Source organism: Sinocyclocheilus rhinocerous, unplaced genomic scaffold, assembly GCF_001515625.1.
Source record: "Sinocyclocheilus rhinocerous isolate Xijiao unplaced genomic scaffold, SAMN03320098_v1.1 scaffold874, whole genome shotgun sequence".
NCBI lineage: Eukaryota > Metazoa > Chordata > Actinopteri > Cypriniformes > Cyprinidae > Sinocyclocheilus > Sinocyclocheilus rhinocerous.
Genome location: NW_015658511.1, coordinates 102,964 through 113,197, shown reverse-complemented (window position 1 = coordinate 113,197; position 10,234 = coordinate 102,964). Strand labels below are relative to the sequence as shown.

At 31.2% G+C, this 10,234-nt stretch overlaps 2 protein-coding genes across 2 annotated transcripts in view; one reads left to right on the top strand and one right to left on the bottom strand.

Moving 5' to 3' along the window:
* pitpnm2 (phosphatidylinositol transfer protein, membrane-associated 2) overlaps positions 1-4,449 on the top strand; it is an 89,138-nt gene extending 84,689 nt beyond the window's left edge. Inside the window, exon 29 of the transcript XR_001637800.1 lies at positions 4,438-4,449. The gene's annotated coding sequence lies outside the window, so the exon portion shown is untranslated. The remainder of the gene's footprint in view (positions 1-4,437) is intronic.
* Positions 4,450-5,463: 1,014 nt separating this feature from the next.
* LOC107722321 (kinesin-like protein KIF2A) overlaps positions 5,464-10,234 on the bottom strand; it is a 22,500-nt gene continuing 17,729 nt past the window's right edge. The window contains exons 17-18 of the mRNA XM_016530633.1: positions 8,418-8,553; positions 5,464-6,067 (exon numbers count right to left, since the gene is read on the bottom strand). Coding sequence (XP_016386119.1) covers positions 5,982-6,067; positions 8,418-8,553 — 222 coding nt within the window. The 3' untranslated portion in view covers positions 5,464-5,981. The remainder of the gene's footprint in view (positions 6,068-8,417; positions 8,554-10,234) is intronic.

The window sequence follows — 10,234 nt, the reverse complement described above, 5'->3', positions numbered from 1 at the left end:
TTAATTATGCAGAACTTTAAGGCTTAATGTAGTTTAAACGGATGAGTTATTAAAAAAATTCACCCCCCTCACAGTTGTCATGAAGGGCAAAATTAGCTATATAGACCAAAATAACTGTTTGAACCAGACTGTAAACATGTTTTTTTCTGCTGTAAAGTTGGGCATTTTAACGTGGGGAGTCTAAGGGACTGACTCCCTTTTGCAGCCAGCCTCTAGCGACCAGTTGACGAATTACAGTTTAAGTCACTTCCGTGTTGGCTTCACGAGAGAGAGCGGGAGGTTGCTGCTTGGTTACGATCAGGCTAGAGCTCGGAGCCGCATTAGGACTGGAAATGCTATGCAGCGCTGGAGACACCGTTTTCTGCTCGACACGTGAGTAGCATTGGTTTTGCTGTTTCACTTCCCACACTACCGGGAATAGACTGTTGTTTCATCTGTAGTGACAGGATAGTTTTGAGTGTCAGTAAGCTGTTAGTCTGAAGCTGGTTTGTTGGCGACTAGCATAGAACTCTTTTATGTAACTATATGTCATTGTCGCATATTTGCGTTATTTTGCTTGGCGCCCATGATTTCATATCCTCCCGAGAACTAAAATAAAAATTTTGTGATTTTTAAAAAAAATTTTTTTTTAATTTGGAGCATAAACAACTGGAGAAAAAACATGAAAATGAATAATAACAAAAAAAATATTGTAAATCCCTCCAAAATTACCCAACTAAAAAGTGAGAAATATTACATGTCTTTGAAAAAATATATATTTAAAAAAATGTGTTCTGGTGTCTGGGGTCAGCTGTCAGGAGTTAAAGGGATGTTCTTATACAACACCCTTTTCGTTTTCTTTTCTTCTTCCACTTTTCACTTCCACACATGGTATTAGAAATGGGGGAGGTGGTTCCTTTTTTTTCTTTTTCCATATCGTTTTTTTAATAGCTAGTAAACTAGTAATACTACACATTCTCAATTATGCTTTAAGCAGTGTATTAGTAGTTAGTTAGTATGCTACAGTCTGCTAAAGTCTGTAAAAAATAGGGCACAATTAATATGAAAGAATCTAACGTATTGTTTTTTTATCTGCATTTTAAATTACGCATTGTGTTTTCAGGTTACAATGGATAATGAATACTGTCCTGGAAAATGACTAGTATCTTTTCCCGTAGAAACCGTGCTTCACTGAAAGATACGCATGACAATCTGTCTAATCGCAATTTCGATTTCATTTTTGATTTATCGTGCAGCCCTAGTAAGGAGATCTGTAAAATAATCCATGTGACATCAGGGGTTCAACCGTAACTTTACGAAGCTACGAGAATACTTTTTGTGCGCAAAAAAAATAAAAACAATGACTTTATTCAACAATTGAATAAATTGAATTTATTCAACACGCGGCAGCTGACACAGAACAGCATACGTTGTTTACGTATGTGAAATTCTCCAAAATGGCACCAGGGTGACGCGGAGGAGACAAATTGTTGAATAGTTTTTTTTTGTTTTCTTTGCGCACAAAAAGTATTCTCGTAGCTTCGTAAAATTACGGTTGAACCCCTGATGTCACATGGATTATTTTACCGATGTTCTTACAACGTTTCTGGACCTTGATTGTGGTAATTACATTGCCGTCGAAGAGCTCTCAGAATTCATCAAAAATATCTTGTGTTTCCGAAGACGAAGGGAGGTCTTACAGTTTTGGAACGACATGAGGGTAATTAATGACAGAATTTTAATTTTTATGTGAACTATCCCTTTAATATCCGATTTTACTTGATGCAATATTCGTGTAAAATCTCCATAACTTGGTATTCCCTTTCTATGCAGTGTATCAATACATTGTAACTAATTTGTATATTAATGTGTTCTTGGGGCAGCATGTAATGAAAAAAGAAGTGTAATTATGGAAGTAATAACTTGGCAACATTTTCATAAGAATTTGTCATTTCATAGGGATATTGATCTATAATTTCTTCCCCTATTGACTTGATGTCCTCTACAGAAGACATAAAATTGATGCCTCGTTTTGTAGCAAAAAGTCATATTCTGATTTAAAAACCCAATAACATTTTCCTGAGATGTTGATTTACTACAAACATTTTGAAAATGAGTCAGATTTAAATAATTGCAAAATATTATATTTCTGTAAGAGTGCTAAATTTGATCCCACCGTAACCATAGACAGCACAAAATCTGAATGGCAACGCTATTTTTAATTCGTTTAAATCGTTTCATCTGAATATCAACATTTGTGACATTAAGACAAGTTTAGTAATCTAAACAGTTTTGAGGTTCATTGATCTAATTCTATCTCTCTATATAATAGTAATTTTTCTTTTCTTTTATGTAAAGCACTTTGAATTACCATTGTGTATGAAATGTGCTATACAAATAAACTTGCCTTGCCTTGCCTTGCCTAATCTATGATACCATATTATGTGGAATATCAACGTTTTTATGTCTTAAAAGTAAAAGTTCAAGTTTTCATTAAGTAAAAAGCTAAAAGTAGACCCTTGGGATAAGATGGGCCCCTAGAATTGACACAGAAGAACCCAAGTGGCATGTTGTTAGTGTTAGTGTTATTTTTAATTTAATACTTATTGTAATTAATGGGGTTATTTTTTTATATTTAGATGTACATTTCAGATATCTTTGCTGTCATAAAAACCTGTAGGATAATTAAGTCAATTAAAATGAATTAATTAAGAATTGGCATTCACAGTGTTGCAATGTTGACATCTTCAATTAAAATAAAATTTTTATTAAAATACATTTTAAGGAAAATTTTGTTATTTTGGATGCAATTAATGTTGATTAATCGATTTGACAGCACTAGTTTTAAGTATAATTATAAAGATATAATTAGTGGCGTTTCATTGTCAAATTAATGTTTTTAATGAATCACAAGTGAAAAAATTATTTACATACAATGTTTCATTAGTCACAACTTAGTTTTAGAAGGCTTTTTTTTTTTCTCCTTGGCACTGTGCTTACTTAATGTTTAAATTAATTCCCTAGTTGTCAAAAGATCTGAAAATTATTTAGATTTTTTAGAGGACATTTTCTCAAAAACAAGTTTTCGTTTTAGTTTTCTGAATAATAATACCAGAAGAATGACGTCTTCAAATGGCTCTTTATTTTAGCAACGCAATACATTGAAACACCGAGTCCTATACAGATCCAGATTCCCCTCATCACACAAACTCTTCAGATGAGACGGGAACAAAATCATTCAAGCATTGATGGGCAACATTTAAAAAAAACACTGATGCTTTAATAAATAGCTTTTTTTTTTTTTTTAAATGAGACTGTAGCCTGAATGTTATAATGACCACTTTTACATATTCCTCAAAATGTAAACAAAACACTGTATGGTAACAAAATCGTCGCCCCTTATTGCTGATTGGCTACAAGTTTGTTTTGCGATTCGGCCCGAATCAGTTTTCTAAAGTGTTTTTGAAAAATCACATACCCTGCCTTGAATATATCTGAGCTTCTCTGGCCTGTTCATCTCAGCTGAATTAGCATGATTAGTTTGTTCACTGATACGGTTCTTTCATGGAAATCTATCAGTTTATTGTGAAGTTGGTGTAATAAGGCCTGCATTTGTTTTTTGTTACAGTAAAGGCTCTTACTGGCAATCAAAAAAAAAAAAGTAATGTATTGTCTCACTGCTACATGAGTTATTAAATTCAGCAGTTTCTGTAGGTCTCAATAGAGATCATCTGTATTGCAGTCATGCAACTTCTACTGTAACTAGGGATGCACAGTATATATCTGACTATATCAATATGGGCCAATACAATTTTCAATACAATCAATATGGGGCCCCCAAATTTTCTTATACAGTATTTCCCACTTGTATATTTTTATGCCTTTCACATGAAGCATTATATATAACAATTTATTCAAAATAATTGTCATGTTTGAGCTTCATAAATGACCCCCAGTGTGTTTTCATTTAATTCTCTGGTGCTCCTCACATGTCAGTGAAAAATGACTGAATTTGTATTATTTTTAATTATGTTAGTGTACTATGTTAAGTTTTTATTTTATTTTATGGTACTAAAATTTATGGAACAGTTCATCCATTTGTCTTTTAACCACTTATAAAAAGTATAGACCTTAAACTGTCTTAAATCATGAATTCTTTGGAGCATAAAAAAGTATAAAAAAAGAAAAGAAATAGAAGTTTATGAAAAATGCACAAAATTTTTTTTTTTTTACATTTTATATGAAATATATTGTCCAAAACATTTTATTCTTAAAAGAAAAAAAGTCATAAATTTAAAGTTGGTTTCCAAAATTGAAGTTGATATCACAAAAAAAAAGAGCTTTCAGTAGAATTTTATTTGGGCGCACTACCAAACTTTTACACTAGATAATTTATTTCCCGTTAGTTGGCAAACCGTGCACGCGTGACTTTTTTATCAGGACCATTTAACCAGTCAGTTTTTTAGTCCGTTTTTTTTTTCTGTGTTCACGTAGCAAGTAGCAAAACCTTCAAGTTTTGTACCATCCAGATTTTGGTTAAAAAATACATTTTTCTGTGAAAAATTACCTAAGAGCACCAGAGATTAAAAAAAAAAAACATTACAGACTGGTTAGCAATAGAAGTTTGTTTCCATCACAGCATTAAAAAATAAAAATGGTAATTGCGACTTTTTATCCCACAGTTCTTTCTGGTTTTTTTACCAATTCTGAGAAGTCAGAATTGCAAGTTTCAACTCAGAATTGCGAGATATAAACAGAATTCGGAACAATTCAGAAAAGAAAAGTCCTGATTGTGAGAAACTCGCAATTGCAGTGGAGAAAAATTAGAACTGTGAGAAGTTGCAATTACCGTTTTTATTTTTTTTTATTTTGCATAATTAAAAAGTACAGAATTGCGAGATATAAATCTCAGAATTGTGAGAACGTCAGAATTCTGAGTTTGTCTCATGATTCTGAGAAGAAAAAAAAACTGGATTTTGAGATATATATATATATATATATAGCAGACTTGTGAGATTATGTTTTGAAAAATTACCTAAGAGCACCAGAGATTAAAAAAAAAAAACATTACAGACTGGTTAGCAATAGAAGTTTGTTTCCATCACAGCATTAAAAAATAAAAATGGTAATTGCGACTTTTTATCCCACAGTTCTTTCTGGTTTTTTTACCAATTCTGAGAAGTCAGAATTGCAAGTTTCAACTCAGAATTGCGAGATATAAACAGAATTCGGAACAATTCAGAAAAGAAAAGTCCTGATTGTGAGAAACTCGCAATTGCAGTGGAGAAAAATCAGAACTGTGAGAAGTTGCAATTACCGTTTTTATTTATTTTTATTCTGCATAATTAAAAAGTACAGAATTGCGAGATATAAATCTCAGAATTGTGAGAACGTCAGAATTCTGAGTTTGTCTCATGATTCTGAGAAGAAAAAAAAACTGGATTTTGAGATATATATATATATATATATAGCAGACTTGTGAGATTATGTTTTTCATCCCAAAAACAATGAAGCACCTTTATTTTGTCATCCTGTGTTGGAAACAAGTTTCCTTAATTAGTAGTCATAAAAATAAGTGGTCGAAATGTCTATATCAGTGCATCCCTAATTGTGACTATTTCTAGACTGTATCTGCTCTTTTCCATTGGGACGCTATAAATCACATTTCAATATCTGGCAAACTGTTATGGAAGTAAATGAGCAGTATATATACATCTGAAAAGCATGAATGAGTCAATGACATATTTACAGGATTCTCACACACACACACATACGGTCCAGTCAGATGATGCAGAGCTGGTTTGTTCATGCATTAGCTCACTGTATGCCCTCTCATGGCCTTAAACTCTATCCTCATTCAGTTTAGTAAGAACTCAAATCATCCATCCAGTTAAAATGTGCTTTTGTCGGATGAAAGAAAGCATCACATCACGTACAGGTTACACATGTAGATACACTGGTGAGATGAGGGCTGATGGGATTGTTCTGCTGGTGCTGTGTGGCTACAGGGCTCGCGGGCGTTTGGGGTTGATCTGCTGACTGGCCTGTTCCTCTTCCTGAAGAGCCGAGCGGAAAGACTTCACTTTATCTGAAACCAAACACAATTTACTGTGTCACACTGTTGACAAAGCATTTGATTTGACATGAAGGAAAACAACTTCATACGAGACGCAAGAATGATGATATTTGTCATACTGTTGCCTGAGATTCAATCAGACAAAACATAAAAATAAGTGAAACTGTCTATGAAGTGTGCAGATTATATTTCAGCCCCAAATCAGAAGGGTTTATTTTGTTTAAAGAAACTGAAGTCTATTTTAAGTCCCTTCATTGTTTAATAGAAAAAAATAAAATGTTTTATGTAAATAGATAATTGATTCTAAATAATTGTAGAATTTAACAAATTATAAATATTTAGTATGAAGTATTTTAATGACCATAATTTGTATTATTTCAGGGCTCGCAAAATCGCTAGCCCGACGTCCCGGGGCTATTGTGTTTTCCAGTCGGGCTACCAAATGTATCACCTATCAGATTTTTAGAACTATATATTTATCGTTATCTTTATAGTTATCTTGCTTGGTGTGAACGGGCCTTAAAGCGCCACCTCGTGGCAGAGAATGAATTTGCATTTCCAATAAGCCTTTCTTGCCGTTTATGGTCAGATCAATGCAAATATCAACTCTTTACGCAGCAAACACAGAGTTGTAAATGAGAAAGAAGTTAATGTGCCTTCTAAAAATCTAAATTAAGACCGTAATATTTATACATTTTAAATGGACAGTTTATATGCTTGATTTATCCTTTTTCATAAAAATAGTCTAAAGGGTGAAATGCTGTTGTATAAGATTTTTGTTTTTGTGAAAACCTGTATCTGAACTGTAAATCATGTAATTTTATGGCTCAGTACTGTGTTACCACAGTCCAACCCCACTCATACTGTGTTCATTTTACTTGTGCAGCTCTTAAAATGGGTCATAAATCGCCTTAAATTTATTTTTAAAAATTCTGCAGATACCCTGTAAATAGTGAAATAAAATTCCTTCCTTCATATTTGTGTATTGAAAATATTTTTGATTTGACATTTAAACTCCTATCTGATTTTCTATATTTGAAAAAAAAAAAAGTTTTGTTTTTTTTTTGTTTTTTTTGGGGCTAGTTAAATTAATTTTCGGGCTACCAAAATCTGAAGAGTACCTGCCCGAAGGACTACCAGGGATTTAGAAATTTTGCGAGCCCTGTTTTTATAAATAATATAACCAATGGTAATGCTACAAGTCATTATACACACACACACTTAAAATGAATAAAAAATAGATTTATATTATTACTATATATAAAACTCTTGCATTCCACTATTAAATTCTTGTGAAAATATTAATATAGTTTATAAAAATAAAAATGAGCACATAAAATGTAATCGATTACATTTTATATAAATAATAAAATAAGTAATTTAAATACTAATAATGTTTATAAACATTATTTTATATATTACTAATATATACATTTTACATTCTATAATTTTTGGAATATAAATATTCTATTTATTACATATTACAATTTGTGAAAATTAATAAACTCATTACAATTCTGTGAAAAAAAATGTTTACATAAGAAAAAGCTATACATAAAGTTATTTTAAAACTATTAGTTTTGTATTATGACATTACTTACATTTTTAATTAAATAGACAATTTTAAATGGCAGTGTCAATAATGTAAAAAAATATAATACAATAATGTATTATAATAAATGGCTAATTATTTTTTAATCTTACAAATAATAAAGAATCTAAATATTAATTATATATTCATTTATTAAACTCATTACAATTCTGTGAAAAAAAATGTTTACATAAGAAAAAGCTATACATAAAGTTATTTTAAAACTATTAGTTTTGTATTATGACATTACTTACATTTTTAATTAAATAGACAATTTTAAATGGCAGTGTCAATAATGTAAAAAAATATAATACAATAATGTATTATAATAAATGGCTAATTATTTTTTAATCTTACAAATAATAAAGAATCTAAATATTAATATAATGTTAATTTATATATTCTATAATTTCTAGAATAAAAAATGTTTGTAATATAAAAAATCTATGCATATAAAGTATATAATAAAACATTTTTGTATTATGACATTTTAGATTAACATTTAAAATTCTAAATTTTGAATAAAAGTTAAAAAAATTTTAAATCATGTATTATAATAAACATCACTTCATTAAATTGAAAATGAATTTACACTACAGAATTTTTTTTTGTTTTTGGAGAAAATGTTAATAAAAAAAAAAATAAAAAAAATAATGTTCTAAAAATAAACTTAATTTCCATTTTCTAATTAATATGCATCACATTTAAAACTGTGACATCATAGACTTAGTTATTTACAGGTTCTTGGAGGACGACTGTGAACACACTGACCTCTGAGCTCGGTCAACACATCAATCTTCTGATCCAGGATTTGCTCAAGCTGAGTGGCAAAAGATTCCACATCATAATCAACTTCCTCGGTCATCTCCAGAAGAACCTTCTCATCCTCCAGCCAGCGTATGGACTCCTGCAACACCACACACAACATGACCGCCCAACTCCATCACTTGCACATTCCAAAGTTGTTGTTTTTCAAGCATAAGCAAAATCAAGATATACAGTGCAGTTCAAAGGTTTGGCCTCTGTGTCTGTGTGTGTTAAGTAATATTTCATTATTTTAATGTTACAAAGCAAATAATGATTGATAAAATGGCTTATAAATAATTTTTGAATTTTAGTAATTGTTTATACATAGATATGCGCACAAACATTATATATTGTTTACAGTTATACAACTATATAAATGCATATAGGTAGAATATAATTGATTATACATAATTTGAGAATTTTACAAATTAATAAGGTTCACATAAAGACCTTGCATGAATGCATAATGTGAACCTAAATAATATTTCTAGAATGTATATTATATCAAATAAAAAAATATTATTAATAAAAATATTTATTACTGTTTTTAATGACATGTTTTTAAGGATTTGCCCCTAACTTTTTAAGCACACAAAAAAAGAAACTACAGTTCAAAAGTTTTTTTTTTTTAAGAAAATTGAATTTAAATTGATTAAAAAAGATTAAATTGATCAAAAGTGACAGTAAAGACATTTATAATGTTACAAAATAATGATTTCAAATAAATGCTGTTCTTTTGAACCTTCTATTCAAAGATTTCTGAAAAATTAACCATTTTCAACATTGCTAATAATCAGAAATGTTTCTTGAGCCGCAAATCAGCATATTAGAATGATTTCTGAAGGATCATGTGACACTGAAGACTGGAGGAATGATGCTGAAAATTTAAATTAAATTTTAAACTACAGTCAGAAAACTAATATTTAAATTGAAATATTTCAAAATTTTACTATTTACTGTATTTCTGTTTAAATAAATGCAGCTTTGATGAGTAGAAGAGACTTCTTTCACTGCTTTTTTGGCCGCGAGGGCCGGTGTGTTGTCATTCCACTGGGTTGAAATATGGATGCTGTCCCTAGACTGCCTGCACTCACAGCAGCACTCTTTTTATTTATTATTTTCTCGCAGCCATTATTACTATTTTCACTAGACTATATCAATAACAAATTCTCAATCGATAATTAATCATTCTTTTTGTGCAAATCATTGTTTTATTCGTGAAGTAGCCGTTTAAGAGAAGGCTTTAAGACTATGGGATTACATTTCTGCCACAATTCTGCGTGCGAAAGATCATATTTTGAGTGCACGAAAGTGCATTTTGCACGCGCGCGATCTGAGTTTTGTGGAGAAAACGTTCGTTTCGCAAAGAAAAAAGTATTTCGAGCGCACGAAAATCAATTTTGCGTTTAAAATAAGTTTTTGGATGTGTGCAGACCTTCTCTTTTGCGCGTGCAACGTTTCACTAGCTTGCTCACCTGATGCTTCTGTTTGTGATAATTCCTTCCTTCCTTAAACTTAAAGTATTATAATGGGAATATAGAGAGAGAGTTTTACCGTGCTGACTGTCATAACTGATCGTGACGTGCTGCTTGAATACTGAGCGGAGAATGACTGACAGCTGCACCCAGGCCTGGATTGGCTAATCGGGAGCACCGGGAAGATTTTTTGGCCGCGAGGGCCGGTGTTGTCATTCCACTGGGTTGAAATATGGATGCTGTCCCTAGACTGCCTGCACTCACAGCAGCACTCTTTTTATTTATTATTTTCTCTCAGCCATTATT